General features: G+C 35.1%; 1 protein-coding gene across 3 annotated transcripts in view; it reads left to right on the forward strand.

Moving 5' to 3' along the window:
- The window catches only part of ZFYVE16 (zinc finger FYVE-type containing 16), a 54,162-nt gene that overhangs the window by 23,374 nt on the left and 13,733 nt on the right, over positions 1 to 17,055 (forward strand). For all 3 annotated transcript variants that reach the window (XM_006927816.5, XM_003981109.6, XM_019836033.3), the window contains 9 exons: positions 1,319 to 1,461; positions 3,767 to 4,142; positions 5,366 to 5,488; positions 6,194 to 6,349; positions 6,920 to 7,144; positions 10,181 to 10,263; positions 11,027 to 11,131; positions 11,936 to 12,083; positions 15,092 to 15,172. In XM_006927816.5, the coding sequence (XP_006927878.2) occupies positions 1,319 to 1,461; positions 3,767 to 4,142; positions 5,366 to 5,488; positions 6,194 to 6,349; positions 6,920 to 7,144; positions 10,181 to 10,263; positions 11,027 to 11,131; positions 11,936 to 12,083; positions 15,092 to 15,172 (1,440 nt within the window). The remainder of the gene's footprint in view (positions 1 to 1,318; positions 1,462 to 3,766; positions 4,143 to 5,365; positions 5,489 to 6,193; positions 6,350 to 6,919; positions 7,145 to 10,180; positions 10,264 to 11,026; positions 11,132 to 11,935; positions 12,084 to 15,091; positions 15,173 to 17,055) is intronic.

The raw sequence follows: 17,055 nt of genomic DNA on the forward strand, positions 1-17,055 counted from the left end.
TACTTTAAAAATATTTACATATTCTAGGGGCGCCTGGGTGGCTCAGTCGGTTAAGCATCTGACTTTGGCTCAGGTCATGATCCCATGGTTCATGAGTTCGAGCCCTGCATCGGGCTCTGTGCTGACAGAGCCTGGAGCCTGCTTCAGATTCTGTGTCTCCCTCTCTCTCTGCCCCTCCCCCGCTCGCTCGCTCTCTCTCTCTCTCTCTCTCTCTCTCACAAATAAATAAACATTAAAAAATTTTTTTTAAAAATATTTACATATTGTCTTATCTTGACATCCTAAATTATTAAATTATAAAAGTATTGCAGATACATGAAAGATACCGTATTTAAGTTTTTTTTAACATTTATTTATTTCTGAGACAGAGACAGAGTGCAAGTGGGGAAAGGGCAAAGAGAGAAGGAGACAGAATCTGAAGCAGGCTTCAGGTTTTGAGCTGTCAACACAGAGCCTGGTGTGAGGCTCAAACTCACAAATCCTGAGATCATGACCTGAGCCGAAGTCAGATGCTTAACTGACTGAGCTCCCAGGCACCCCCGAAAGATACCTTATTTAGAATGTCTATCCATAATGCAAAAGTTATGTGTGATGCCAGTTTTCTCAGTGTTATCTGTATTATGTTCTAGAAGGTAGATGTCAATCTTTTGATTTTTATATTCTAAAACCATCTGGCAGCTTTTTTCATAACCTCCATCTGTGGATGCTTTGTAATAAAAGAACATATATTTATGCTGATAGCTAATTATTTTCTCCAAATTTGGGAGGGAAATATTAATAAAATCCAATATCCACATTGTAAGAACAAAAATTATTATGCTTCTTTCGTTAAGTAAATTAAAAATAAGAAATGACCTCTGATGCACAAGTGATCTTGTTGCCCTTTTTAGACTTTTTATACTTCTTTCTGTTTTTCCATGTTTTTCTTTGCTTATCTACCATCCTCCAGTCTACTCCATTTTTCCACCTTGTGCTGTGGTCTTTAAATTTTATTCAGTTTTCGCTCACTCCTCAGAAACGTATGCTTAGTAATACAGGCTTTAAATCTGCCCCCAGTGTCCTAAAGATATAACCTCTCCTGTCCACTTATTCTGAGTATGTAATTCCCAGTGTTACTCCTTCCTTTTTTATGAATTAGGAAAAGACTTCCATTCTGGGTAGATGAATCATAAAAGGTCATTTCTCTAGGCCTTTGCAATCCTGAGAAGGCACGTCTTGCCGATGGGTAGCAAGAAGCTTTTGAAATCACTTCCCAACCGATTTAGTATTAAATCATTGTAATATTACCAAATTCAAGTACTTTATAAACTGATCCTAGGATTATGCTCCAAAGAACAGAAGAGAGTATGGTTCGCAGATGGTATACTGCCCAATGGTGAGGTTGCAGATACAACAAAATTATCATCTGGAAGTAAAAGATGTCCTGAAGACGTTAGTCCTCTCTTGCCTGATATGCCCTTGGTAAGGAATCTAAAGAATGACTTGTTGATTTAATAAGATTTTATTTTATGTATATTCTGTAGCATGATTATTATAGTACTTATTTAAAAAAAATTTTTTTTCAACGTTTTTTATTTATTTTTGGGACAGAGAGAGACAGAGCATGAACGGGGGAGGGGCAGAGAGAGAGGGAGACACAGAATCGGAAACAGGCTCCAGGCTCCGAGCCATCAGCCCAGAGCCTGACGCGGGGCTCGAACTCAGGGACCGCGAGATCGTGACCTGGCTGAAGTCGGACGCTTAACCGACTGCGCCACCCAGGCGCCCCAGTACTTATTTTTTTAATACTGTGAGCTTCCTAAAGTGAGAAATATATGATGTAGTGAATATATTTTAGATTTTACCTTTTTTAAAAACATTTATTTTGAGAGAGAGAAAGAGAACATGCATGTGAGAGGGAAGGGCAGAGAGATAGGGAGAGAGAGAACCCTCAGCAAGTTCCACCCTGTCAGGGCAGAGCCCAACATGGGGCTCAGTCTCACAAGCTGTGAGATCATGACCTGAGCAGAAATCAAGAGCCAGGTGCTTAACTGACTGAGCCACCCAGGCACCCCAGATTTTACCTTTTTTAATGTCAGTTTAAGGTAATGATTCTCAGACTTTTTGCTCTCAGGATGCCTTTATGCTCTTAAAACTTACTTAGACCTTCAAAGAGCTACTATAGGTTATGTGGGTTATACCTAGTGATAATTCCTGTATTAAAATTGTGAAAAATATAAAAGTTAATTTAAAAATAAATTTGTTATATTAATAGAAGTAGTATTTTTATAGACATTTTAAAATAAAAGTTGAGTGAGAGGAATGACACTTTCATATTTTTGCAAAATTCTTTGATGTCTGTCTTAATACAAGATTCTCACATCTGCTTCCATATTCAGTCTGTTGTGTTATGTTGCTTTTGGTTAAATTATATGAAGAAAATCCTAGGACCTCACTGACTCCCTGAAAGGATCTTGAGGATCTCAGAGATCTCTGACTCACATTTGAAAAAAAAAATTTCCTAATCTTTATTTATTTTTGAGAGCTAGAGAGACAGAGTGCAAGCAGGGGAGGAACAGAGAGACGGTGGGGGACACAGAATCCAAAGCAGGCTCCAGGCTCTGAGCTGTCAGCAAAGAGCCTGACGCGGGGCTCGAACCCACAAACCATGAGATCATTACCTGAGCTGATGTCGGACGCTTAACCGACTGAGCCACCCAGGCACCCCCCTGACTTACGTTTTAAGAACCACTGGTGTAACAAAATAGAACTGAGATTTAGTAATTTAATTTAGACTAATATGTGTTTAGTGATTTTCATACATTCAATAAAGTATCTGATAGTGGTATTTATGTTTGCATTTAAACAAATATGCTAGGTGTTAAATAAAAGATAAGTAAGACGGAATCCCAGCCCACTAAGAACTCTTATTGTAAAGTAGCAAAATATTAATAGAAGTGAGTATTAATACATGAAATTGGAATGCTTTTACTCAGTAAACAAATTTATTGAGCATCTACTCTGTGCCAGTTACCTGATTTATCCTGGGTATAGACAAGATTGTCATGTATCCTACTCTGTTTAAATTCACATAGCATATAAACCTATGCTTTTTTGTCGGGGTTCATGAGCTAGAATTTACAAATAGCCATAATTACCCAAAGTATGTTTCTTAGCTAACACCTACCCTCAATTGATATTTTAACAAAATAAAAGTTCTAAACAGGCTGGTAAGTTTTACTTGAGTTCAAACTGGTTCTCATTTAATAATGACTCAGCTTTGGCCAGTTCAAAAAGAAAGGGGCTTTACTGAAGCTTGAAATGTTGTTTATTGGTGGTTACTATTGAGGAATATACCTACCACTCTGCTTCCTAACCACTCCCCTCCCTGCTTTACCTGCTGATCTCTCCCTTGGTCCCCTCCCCACACCAAAGGCTTTTTGGCTATTGCCAGGAGAGTTTAGTTGAACTAAATTTGCTTAGTGTGTGATATGGTACAGGATCCTGAAGTTCTTCTTGCCTCCTTTTTCTAGTCTATAAAATTAAAGTCATTAACACCTACTGAGTATATGATATAGTAAAGTTAAGTCTTACTCTTCAGAATTTAAAGAAGCAAAATGGTACTGTTTCTTGGCAAATTTGGCTTCTGAAGAATTTCCGAGCCCATTTTGGTTTTATTTATTCTTGTTAAAAAGGTTATCTTTGCTTATAGCGATTAACATTTCACAATTGAACAGAGAATATGAACTGATGTGTTTTGTTTTGTTTTTAATTCCATATTTTACAGACAGTAAACACAGTGGATCATGCCCATTCTACTGCAGTGGAGAAAGCAAACAATGAGATAGGAGAGATTACAAATGACATAATTCGGAGTCCTATTTCTCAGGTTCCATCTGTGGAAAAACTGCCTATAAACACAGGAACTGAGGGGTTACCTACTTCTTGTTCTTTTACACTAAATGATGATGTTTTTGCAGAAATTGAGGGACCACCTACTCCTACTGATGTCTTAGTTCACAGCAATTTACCTGTTGCTAGTACTTCGGATTATAGGTTACTGTGTGATATTGACAAGAATGTTTGCAATAAGATTAGTCTTCTACCTAATGATGAGGACGGTTTGCCCCCTCTTATGGTTGCATCTGGAGAAAAGGGATCAGGTAGGATAGCAGTTATTTAAATTTTAAAAGAGGGTTTTTTTGAAAGAATGTACTGGTGAATTCTGTGATGTATGAAATGTACTTTTTAGGCTTAGACAATTTGGTTGAAATATGCACTATGGCTTGGTATCTTAAGTTTACAAAAAGTCTTGTTATGTGAAAACAAATTCTAAAAAGATCTGAACTTTTGAGTTGAATGGATATGATTCGTTTATGACATCTTGAGTCCCTAATTTAGAATGAGGCAAAAGTCTAGTTCAACAGGGAAACTCATTGAATATTAGTCCTGAAAATATTTCCATTGTGTTAGGGTTTTGTTATTTTTCCCCTGCCCCCCTCCCCCCATATCATTTTTCTTTAAAGGAGCATAGCACCCAAAGAAGAGAGTATTGGATTGGACAACAAACTAGGAACTTTAGTTCCTCATTTGCTACTTAATACATCTATGACTTGAAGCATGTTATTTAATCTCTATGGGCTTCAGTTTCCTGTGTAAAAGAAGAGAACCTGTACGATCTCTAAGGTCCTTTTCAAGCTGCAGTTTCTGTGGCTAGCTCCCAACTCAGAGTAGTTCCCTAGGATACATCCTTGTCACCCCAGGCATTATGCTGCATCCTGCAACATGAAATGACTATGTTCTGTGCATCATAATATAGGGGAATAAAGCTTAGGATCTCTGTTCTGTCAGTAGGAGCTATTTCATGAACCTGCCTGTAGTGGCAGAAATACCTTAAGTCCTATACTTTGCTTGTTTTCCTGTTGATGATATCAAGATGTTTTTTGACACTTGGTCACTGACATAGGGCATATGGCAGCAAGCAGTATGTACAATTTGAGAGTTATAAAGTTGTACTTTCAAGAGTTGTAAATTTCAGAATTTATAAATAGAGTGGCTGGCAGTCTGGAATCCACTTTACAAAAATGTGTGTTTTAAAATTGCATAAATATGCTGTTTAATCAACATATTTGCATATATACTACATATATAATATACTATGTCAGGGCTTATATGTATTATAGCATTAATATCTTTATGTAAATAGAAAAGAATGAGTACATAATAGTTGTCCAGGGCATTGACTGATTTTTATGAAATGGGTTTGCTTTTGTTACTAAGTTTGATCAAGCTATTGAAGAATTTCTAAATGTGTTTTTTTGTTTTTATTGCAAGCATATTTAACAGGAAGTTATATTCTAACGAATATGTTACTTTCATGATTTAGTGCCTGTAATAGAAGAACACCCGTCTCATGAGCAAATCATTTTGCTTCTTGAAAGCAAAAGTTTTCGTCCTGTTACATTTGTCTTAAATGCTAATCTACTCGTGAATGTCAAGTTAGTATTTTGTAAGTAATGATTAATCTTTCTTTGCCTAATTGGTATGCAGAATTTCTGAAGTTAATTAATTGAATTTTGACTGGCAACTATAAAAAGTAAGCATTGGGTATTGAATTTTTAGCCACAAAGGAATATAGATTTTTTAGATTTATATTCAGCGGAACTTGAAATGAAAGCTTAAAGATTTCTACTAGTGTCTTTCAGTCAGTCCTAGGTTAAGCTTAATGGCTCCTAGCTGAGCTATATTTTGATATTAATGATATAATTGACTGTGTTTCATATAGCTTTTAGATGAATTGAAATTTGGTAATTAAATAAGAATCTTGATTGAGTAGCAATAAAGACAGTTTTAGAGTAAGTGACATGTGACCTAAGTAAAAATAAGGAAGTAAATAATCCTCAATACTTAACAATGCATCTCTCAGCTTTTCATTCTCTGAAACAAACTTAATTGATTCTTACCCACTACATTTCAGCATATTAGTGCATCTTTTATTTTATTTTTTATTTTAGTGTTATTTATTAATTGACTATAAGATAATCTTTCATCCTTTCTTTTACATTAATCTTACATAATTTAAAGAGTTTTTTGTGAGGAGAACTTTGGGAAAATAAGGAATTTGAAAAGTTGTGCTTCATGCAAAGGACAACTACATTAGTTTCTATGGTTAAAAGAAGTTGACATTTATAGTTGTATGCTTTTATCACTTAAGATTCCTCAGACAAATATTGGTACTTCTCAACCAATGGATTGCATGGCTTGGGACAGGCAGAAATAATTATTCTATTATTATGTTTGCCAAATGAAGATGCTATTCCGACCGACATCTTCAGACTATTCATCACCATCTATAAGGATGCTCTAAAAGGTATAGCATTTTATTTTGAACTGTTCAGACCAGGGGATGGATAAATTAATTAAAGGCCTTTATGCTTTTGGCTGTGCTAACTGTGCTGAAGATTTATTTTGTGAAGAGATTGCTGATGTCTTAAAAGATTTTCAGTCATTTTCAATTTTCATCATTTTCGGTCACCTTAAAACTAGCATTTTATGTAATTAGTGTCTTTAAACAGTTTTTTTTTTAAATTTTAAAAATAGAAATATATTTGCCTTTTTCATTTTTTTATATATGTCTATATTTTCTTACTATCTGTGTAGGATTGGGGGAGATAAGAATTTTCACTTGGTCATGCAGTGCAGAGAAAAATTTTAAACCACCTGTGGCTAGAAACATTTTCAAAATTTTGTTCACAATTCTCAGTCTCCAGGAATAACTGAGCTTTGTACACATAAGTTACTCAATTGATGATGCTTCAAGAGTGGAAATAAAAAAAAATCTACGTTGCTTTTATTTAAGAAAGTTTATACTGCAACATTCAAACTTAGAATGCCTCCCAGAACAATTTAAAAATCTTCTTATTAATGATTTTATTTCTAGGAAAATACATAGAAAACTTGGACAATATTACTTTTACTGAGAGTTTTCTCAGTAGCAAGGATCATGGAGGATTTCTGTTTATTACACCTACTTTTCAGAAACTTGATGATCTCCTATTACCAAGTAATCCTTTTCTTTGTGGAATTCTTATCCAGAAGCTAGAGATTCCCTGGGCAAAGGTTTTTCCTATGCGTTTAATGTTGAGACTGGGTGCAGAATATAAAGGTAAGTTTTAGAATAATAAGTTAAATTACATAGGTTCATATGTACTAAATGTAAAATAAGAATTTCAGTGATGTCATTAAAATCAATTTTTTAATGGATTTAAGGGGACTACTTTTGTTTTGATATATTTTTAAAATTCCAAAACAGCCTTTCTCTACTACCAAATGAACTGTCTAGACAACCTTGGTATATCATGAAGTTTTAGATGTTGATAGCTATATTAACTTACCTTAAAAAAATTTGTTTTTAAATTTTAGAACAAAACATAGAAAACATTGAAAAGTTTTCTTAAAAGCATATACCGTAGGGAGTATATTTTGTTACGTTTCCTACATTTTAAGAAGGTAAATGATTTCCCCTCTAAATTTGTGTACATCATAAAACCAAACATGAAAGATTATGAAATAATGGTCTGGGCTTATGTATATGGTTATTTCTAAGTTGAAATAATTTCTGGTGTTAAACTTTTTGAATTCCCACCCTTCATCCCTGACTTTTTTCAAGAAATTATTTATTGCATGTAAAGTATATCTAATGAAATTTTAGGTATTTGATTCTAATTTAATTAAAATAGGTATTTTCTTGGAGGAAAATTAAATGTAGGGGGTTTATAAAATTTTTAAAATATTTCAAGATGGGCAAATTCAGTGAGATATAAATCTCCCTCTTTGGCAAATTTATTATGCTGTTTGATTTTAGGGGGAGGTCTTTACCATTTAGGATTTAAACATGTGATGCTATTATGTAAAAAGTAACTAAATTTTATTTCAGGTTTTTTATTGTATAAAGTACAGAGCTTAAGAAATTTAATTCTGTGTCAGTTATTTCATACATTCAGCCTGACATTTTGTCTCTGATATAAATATTTGAATGCTATTTTTATGAGAAGTTAGGTCAATATATAACCTTAAGTCATTATGGAACATATAATATATAACTTTGGCCAGTGTTTTGGTTAGTTTGTTTTTCTCATGCTCAAAGAAGCAAAATCATGGAGCCACTTGTGGGACTTATCAAAAGATCACAGGGGTTGGAGCCCTAAAGCTATGATAGCTGTTTAGTGATGATGAGGATAAAAATCATGAGTTATACAGGTTTTTCCTACTACTTGAAAGTAGAACATTCCTATAAAACCTTTTTAAAGCCAAAATGGCATAAAGGAAAGAAGCTATCACAATTTCATAAGCACAAAAATCTGTTTCATAGTGAAAACAGGAAGTCACATAGGTCTTTTGTAAAAGCAAAGTGGTATTAAAGCAAACTTGGATGAGGGAGAAACCTGTACATACATAGAAGTTAATTAGTTTTAGCTGTTTTCTGAGTTCTTTATGTATTGCTGGATTTTAGATATAAAGAGGCATGGTGTCATTGCCTCTTTAGGCATGAACTTGGAAGTACTGTGTGTGTGTGTGTGTGTGTGTGTGTGTGTGTGTGTGTGTGTGTTAGAGAAAATGGATGTATGGAAAATTTAATGACAAAAGTTGGAGTTCCAAGATTAGAGGATAGAAATAATGGTCTGAAAGCAGTAATTATTAGAAATAGTAGTAGAAAGTGGGGATTATCTGCACATTTGCATTGAGACCGTTTGTTTGGATTATCATTCAGTGTTGGATTAGATGATTTAAGAGATCCCCTTGCAACTCTGACAGAACGTTGTCTTTCTAAATAAGCCATAACCTTTGAAAATACTGTTTCAAATAAAATTACTTCAAGTTGTAGGGGCGCCTGGGTGGCTCAGTCGGTTGAGCGTCTGACTTTGGCTCGGGTCGTGATCTCACAGTTCGTGGGTTCGAGCCACGCATCAGGCACTGTGCTGACCGCTTGCTCAGAGCCTGGAGCCTGCTTCAGATTCTGTGTCTCCTACTCTCTCTGCCCCTCCCCCATTTACGCTTTGTCTCACTCTGTTTCTAAAAAAAAAAATTAATATAAAAAAAAAATTAAAAAAAAATTACTCCAAGTTGTAAAGGATGCTCCCTCATTCATAAAAGATGGAGTGAAAAGTCATCATTTATCTTAATTAGATCACTTATCATTTTAATGTCTTTTACCACTAACGTCTGTGTCTTTTTCCATTCTGCACCCTCTGCCCTCTAAATAACATAGTTGTCCTTTTAAAAACTAAAAAATATGTTTGTAATAGCAAAGATGTGAGTTGCTCTGACTTAAATTTTAAAAATAGATAATGTCAGGTAATAATGTGTTTTCTTAGAATATTAAGAAAGAATATTTGTATGACAGGTATGAGAGAGGTTTGTTTAAGAACTAGGCTGAGAACTGAAAGTTAAAATGTTTTCTGCTTCTTATTATTATAGAAATGTCTTACCTTCCTTTTCTTCCAGAAGCGTGCTGCACTGCTAACCAAATACCTTTTTCTTTTGGTGAATAATATTTATAGTGCCTTAAAGAAAGAGAAAAGTAGTTAGGTGATAGACTCCACCTTTCTTCTGTTTCTTTGCATTGATTTTTTTGACTCTGTGTACCCCTTTTATCATGCTGACCCAAGAACTATAAAAGTTTACTACCATCTGTAAATTAGCACAATTGAATATTAATTTTAAATGTCTTAAAAATCCTGAATTATTCATTTCTGCTTAAATTGTCAGAACTTTATAGGGGTATATCAGATCACTAATTTTCCAGCCATTATCGTTTTGTGAAATCAACATGTATAATGAAAAGATTAAATACTTTGGAATGAAGCAAGCCTAATTTCAAATCTGTTTCACTGGTGATTAACTTAGTCACCACAATTTTATTAATTTCTGTGTCTCTCCTCTCCCATTTGTAAAGTATGGGTAGACATACTTGCCTCACTGGGTTGTTTTAGGGCTTAAATAAGATAATGTATATAAAGTTTGCAGTTCAGTGTAACCTCCAGTAAATACACACTATGGGTTAATGTATCTCTTACTTTCCCCAGAGAACTGATTGGGTGGTATCTATCCATAATCTTTGAAAAATGAGAATTAGAAGTAATAAATTCAAGACCTTTTGGGGGTTTATTGATGGTAACCAGTTTTCCTTTCTTACGTATAGTATATCCTGCTCCTCTAACAAGTATCAGAGGCCGAAAACCTCTTTTTGGAGAAATAGGACATACTATTATGAACTTACTTGTTGTGAGTAATCAAACAATTAAGTGTTCTTACATTGTTAACTTTAATATTTTATTTAGCATATTTTATATGTTTGTATTTTCCTCTATTAATTTGGCATATTTGGTATAATGAGAGTTTGTTTATAATATATCTTTATTTAGATAAATGGGCTCTGTTTCTAATGGATTGCTTTTTAGAATACATCTCTTAATTTATGTGTACCTGATTCTAATTGCCTTTTGATTCATTCTGCTGCATTGCTAACACATTTAGGTAATGTGAGATCTACACAGTTATTGAAGTGTTAGTAAAAGTAATTAGTAACAATGTTAGTAAAGTCAGTCAGTTTGGTGATTTTGAGCAAATTGTGGCCTGAGTTTCCTCATTTGTAATAGGAAGGATTGGATTAGATAATCTCAGGTTCCCTTCTACCTTTACTTTAAATAATTGTTTTATTTGTAACCATAAAAAAGTATTTGAGTGGACTTATTTTTAATTTATACATGTTTACTTTGAAGACTTATTTTGGAAGATTTGTAATTAGAAAGAGGACATCACCCCTAAATACTACAGAATTTTTCCTGAGAATGATATTCTTTATTACTATTGTGGAGTAGCTGGGAGAATTAGTTGGTTTTTCAAGTTGGTACTACTTTCTGTATGGCATTTTGATAGTTATATATCACAAGTCTTAAAATGATGGACATTCTTAAAAAAGTATTTAATGGGTAAAATGCTCATGGATAGTTTAAGGTTTATGGAAATGTCATTATTTTATATGTAGGACCTTCGAAATTACCAGTATACCTTGCATAACATAGACCAGCTATTGATTCATATGGAAATGGGGAAGAGCTGCATAAAAATACCTCGGAAAAAATACAATGATGTAAGTTTAATTTCTTCATGCAGATTTTGAAGATAATTATTGAACATTAGATTTCTTTAAAGGTGTGTTAAATTTGTTTTGAATCAGACTAATACATAATGGCAAAAAATAATATTTTTGAAATTAAAATTTTTTTTAACATTTATTTATTTTTGAGAGACAGAGGCAGAGTATGAGCAGGGGAGGGGCAGAGAGGGAGACACAGAATTCGAAGCAGGCTGCAGGCTCCAAGCTGTCAGCACACAGCCTGCTGTGGGGCCTGAACTCACAAATCGCGAGATCATGACCTGAGCCGAAGTCGGACACTCAACCAACTGAGCACCCAGGCACCCCAATATTTTTGAAATTTTAGATTTGTTTCCTAATAAGGGATTTGTTTTTTCTTTACTGTTTTTTTTTTAATGTTTATTTTGAGACAGAGAAAGGGAGTGCACACAAACAGGGGAGGGGTACAGAGAGAGGGAGAGAGAGAATCCCAAGCAGGGTGCACGCTTTCAGGGCAGAGCCCAATTTGGGGCTCAGTCTCACAGACAGTAGGATCATGACCTGAGCCAAAATCAAGAGTCAGAGGCTTAACTGACTAAGCCACCCAGGTGCCCCTTTACTGTTTTATCTGTTAATTGAGGTGATTTTATGTTAAAACATTGGTTTCTATCACATTCTCAGGGAGTTGTCTAGACCAAAGCTTGATAATAAAGAAGAAGCTTAGAAGCTGGTCGGAAATGTGGCCCTTTGAATGATTGTAACTAATAAGGACATAGCATGTTAATAGTGTTTCTAAATGGTGGTGTTTTTTTTCCTCAGGTGATGAAAGTTATAAATTCTTCCAATGAGCATGTCATTAGCATTGGAGCTAGTTTTAGTACTGAAGCAGATTCTCACCTAGTCTGTATACAGAATGATGGCATTTATCAAACACAGGCCAACAGTGCCACTGGCCATCCTAGAAAAGGTAAGTGTTGGTTCCTAGTATTGATCTATAAAAGGACCTCAATAAATGGAATTCCATCCAAAGGGGAAATATATATATTTTACTTATTTGCTGAATTGATGGTGATAATACAGTCTGCTTTAAAATTTTAGCTACACAGGGGCATCTGGGTGGCTCAGTCAGTTGAGTGTCTGAGTTTGGCTCAGGTCATGATCTAGCGGTTGATGAGTTCGAGCCCCACCTTGGGTTCTGTGCTGACAGCTTAGAGTCTGGAGCCTGCTTCGGATTGTGTGTCTCCCTCTGCCCCTCCCCTGCTCACACTCTCTGTCTCAAAAATAAAAAAAAACCACAAAATAAAAAATAAAATTTTAGCTACAGAGATTAAAAATTGCTTCTAATTTGTGTTTTTTTTCTTGGGCTACATTAGGTTTAAAGACTTAAACATTATATTTATTTTGATATCTTCAGGTTTAATTTATCCCATGTGGTATGAATCTTATTTTCAGTAATTTCTCTCTGGAACGAGGTGTTTGTCACCTTTGTTTGCTCTTTGCTTCAACTCTTCTTAGGGGAGTGGGGAGTACAGGGTAGATAAAGAATGAAGAATGATTTATAATTTTTTTTTTAATTTTTTTTTTCAACATTTATTTATTTTTGGGACAGAGAGAGACAGAGCATGAACGGGGGAGGGGCAGAGAGAGAGGGAGACACAGAATCGGAAACAGGCTCCAGGCTCTGAGCTATCAGCCCAGAGCCTGACGCGGGGCTCGAACTCACGGACCGCGAGATCGTGACCTGGCTGAAGTTGGACGCTTAACCGACTGCGCCACCCAGGCGCCCCTATAGTTTTTTTTTAATGTTTATTTATTTTTGAGAGACACACAGAGCGTGAGTTGGGGAGGGGCAGAGAGAGAGGGAGACACAGAATCCAAAGCAGGCACCAGGCTCTGAATTGTCAGCACAGAGCCTGATGCAGGTCTTGAACCCACGAACCATGAGGTCATGACCTGACCCAAAGTCGGAAGGTTAACTGACCACGCCACCCAGGCGCCCCAAGAATGATTTATAAAACTATAAGTGGCTGGGGATATAAAGATGGTAAAGGTGGTAGAGTAGCTTATGTGAGTGTCATTACTCTCACTTCTGGCTGAATGGCCTCAATGACTACTGTGATTGCCAAATCCTTGCAATAGAGGGCCTAACAAATTGAAAGTTAAGTGAAAGTGAGTATTTCATAAAAGTAATACATTTTTATAAAATACATATTTTTTTAAAAGTATTTTTAAAAAGGGGGGCACCAGGTGGCTCATCAGGTAACTGTCTGACTCTTGATTTTGGCTCAGGTCATGATCTCCCAGTTTGTAAGGTAGAGCCCCGTGTTGGACTCTATACTGACACTGCAGAGCCTCCTTTGGATTCTCTCTCTCACCCTCTCTCTCTGCCCCTCCCTTGCTCTCTCGCCGTCTCTCAAAATAAGTAAATAAACTTAAAAAATTTTTTTAAGTATTTTAAATAAAAAATAAACAGTTTTTAAAAGTCTGATATTCTAGCTGCTAATAAAATTTTTGCCTCTGATTATAAAGGTAATATATATTTACAGTAAGTTTAGAGAATATGTTTTAAAAAAATAGTAAAAGAAAAAATAATGCCAAGGTATGGCCATTGTTGACATTAACATTTCCTTCTTATATTAGTAGATATCTATTAAGTAGAAGATTTTACTGGATATTTATATTTTTAATTTAACATGTCATTAACACTTTTGTTAGTGAAACTCAACAACTATTTAATATTTGTTTGAATAGGTATATATTTTATAAAATTTTAAAGGTATAAATATCTACAGTGTAAAACCTCCTTTCTTCCCTTGACCGTGAAGCTCATCTCTTTTCCTCCCCACAGGCAACCAAACCAATGTTACCAATTTTTTGTACATTCTTTCAGAAAAATTTTTGCTTGCATGTATATTTAAGCAAATACACACACATCATCCTTACACTTAAAATTTTTTTAAAAATTTTTTATTTAGTTTTGAGAGAGAGACAGAGCGCAAGTGGGGAAGGGGCAGAGAGAGGGAGACAAAGAATCTGAAGCAGGCTCCAGGCTTTGAGCTGTCAGCACAGAGCCCGACACAGGGCTCAAACTCACAAACTGTGAGATCGTGACCTGAGCTGAAGTCAGACGCTTAACCAACTGAGCCACCCAGGCTCCCCACTTCCACTTTTTTAAACACGTCATAACATGTATTCCATTCTGCACCTTGCTTTTTCTTTTAGCACATCTTGGAGATGATTCTGTGTTAGTATAAAAAGAACTTTTGTATTCTACGTAACTTTACACTTTTTATGTGTTCATCATTCATTTATTTGTTCCTTATTAATGGACATAGTGAGTACCAATTCTTGGTTATTTATAAAAATGTACTATGAATAACCTTGTATATGTATATATTCTTGGTAGTGGAATTGCAATTTTAATAGGTAATTATCAAGTTGTCTTCCATAGAGGTTGCTCTGATTTATGGTCTTACCATTAGTGGATGTTTGATTTCCCATTCTCTGACATAGACACAAACATTTTAAGTAGTACAGTAGCCATCAATTATTAGATACAAATATTACCTAACCTTTATGCAGTATTTTTTATCTTAATTTGGTCTAGTTTTTTTTTATTAGCTTTCTAATATAAGTGGTATGGTATGGGCATGGCATTTATCGAGTGCTTAAATATGCCATGCTCCACATTATACATTTAACAAATATATAGTATTTCAAAAAAAGGTAACATTAGGGGCACCTACCTATTTGGCTTAGTTGGTTGAGTGTCAGACTCTTGATTTCGCTCAGGTCATGAACTCAGGGTTGTGGGATCGAGCCCTTTGGTGGGCTCTGTGTTGAATGTGGAGCCTGCTTGGGATTCTGTCTCTCTCTCCATCTGTCTCACTGTGTCCCTGGCCCCGCTCACACTCCTGCTCTCTCTCTAAAAAAAAAAAAAAAAAAGCAATATTAAGACTTTTTTTTTTTTATCAGTGACAGGTGCAAGTTTTGTGGTATTCAATGGAGCTCTCAAAACATCTTCAGGATTTCTTGCTAAGTCCAGCATAGTTGAAGGTATGAATTTCATTTTTAAGATTGTTTTAACGTAAAGATGTTTTCCATTTCCTTTTAAAATGTATTTGACACAAAAGAACATATGTAAGTTAGAAAGCACACTACCACAAATTTATATGAAATCATTACCCAACTCAAGAACCAGAATATGGCCAATATTTGGGTCTACCTTAAGCATAACAACTCTGCCATAGGCTGCACGTTCTGCCTGTACAGAGCCTAACGGTCAGTCTGAGGTGAGAACTTAGGGTGTTTCCTTAGCATGCACACACCCTGATCATGCACACAGTATTGTACATGTGTGTGGCCTTCTAAATTCCCAGAAATATGTTAGAGCTTTTCAAAACCTTATGGCCATCGCATTCTCCAGCTTTTCCTTTTTAGTGTTTGGTTGGCCTATTGTTTGCCTCTTCTGTTCATCTGCTGCACAGGTGGCTCCACTGTTAATCATTGGTCTCTAATTGTTTTTGACAAATGCTCCCTGAGAAAGGCCTTTTTGTACTGGGCAAAATACCCAAGTCAAAATTATCAATTCTCTGGTAATGAGACTTTGAAGGAGCTCTGATCTCCTTTTGCCCTTTCCTGTGGCTACCAGGCTTTTGGTTCTTACCATGATTGTAGGCTGTTGGTTTTTAAGGCTTCCACTCAGCTAGAGAGGGGAGGATGGGAATAGGAAAGTTAAAATGACAGAAAGCCCAAAGCTTGCTGTTTTTATGAAGATCCAGCCATTTTTCTTGAATAAATATCCCCCAGATTGCTGCAAGACTTTAGTTAATTTCCAGAGTTCTGAAAAAGTTTCTTGTGACATTAGTTCCCTTGTTCTTTTTATGGAGGAGAGTATTTTGGGAGATTCTTAAGTCTGCTTTTTCACTAATGTCCTCGTACTATCTCAAACATAGGTTTATAGGAAATTCTCCTATCTTTGGTGCCATGCACATACTTTATTCTTTTTTTTAGTAGTGCCTTGGCCACTTTAAGCCTTTCAGTTTTCCACATTAAATTTGGGACCAACTTGTCAGGTCCTAATGGTCCATTGGAATTTTTATTGGAATTGCGTTAAATCAATTAGTTTAATTTTGAGAAAAACTGACTTATTTTCCATTCTCAGTGTTCCTATCCATAAAAATGGGCTATCCTTAATTTAGGTAATGTTCAATGTCTTTTAGTGAAATTATATAGGGGCACCTGGGTGGCTCAGTCAGAAGACCATGCAACTCTTGATCTCAGGGTTGGGGGTTTGAGCCCCATATTGGGTGTAGAGATTATTTAAAAATAAAATCTTTTAAAAAATTAAAAACTTAAATTTTATAGTTTTTGTATAGGTCTTGCATGTCTTCTTTTGATTTATTTCTGTAACAGATTTTATTGCTGATGTAAATGTATCTTTTTAAAGTTTTTGTTTTGATGTATAGAAATTCATTTATTTCTGTATTTTTATCTTATAACCAGTAACACTGCTGAATTCTCATTGTTTACAATAATTTACCTATAGATCTTTTTAGAGTTTTCTGTATAGCTCAGTATATCATATTTTAATAATGGTAATTTTGCTTATTTCTTTACAGTCCATCTGGCTTTTATTTTTCTTGATTATTGGCTAGGTCTACCAGTTGAAGCAGTGAATGTAAATGCTCTTGTCTAGATCCATGTTTGTCAAATAATACCTTTTAAAAATAAGTGAGCTTTTATGATTCAATTTTGTGTGCCATCTCTGTCATTCTGATAATGGATGTGAGGTATCCAATTATATTTTTTCTTATTTCTTATCACATATCTTCAGGCTTTTTAAATGTTTTGGGGTTTTTTGTTTGTTTCATCATGGTAAGTGTACTGCTTAATCCCTGTCACCTATTACACCCATCCACCTCCTCTGTAGTAACTAT

This window comes from Felis catus, chromosome A1 (genome assembly GCF_018350175.1).
Source record: "Felis catus isolate Fca126 chromosome A1, F.catus_Fca126_mat1.0, whole genome shotgun sequence".
Lineage (NCBI taxonomy): Eukaryota > Metazoa > Chordata > Mammalia > Carnivora > Felidae > Felis > Felis catus.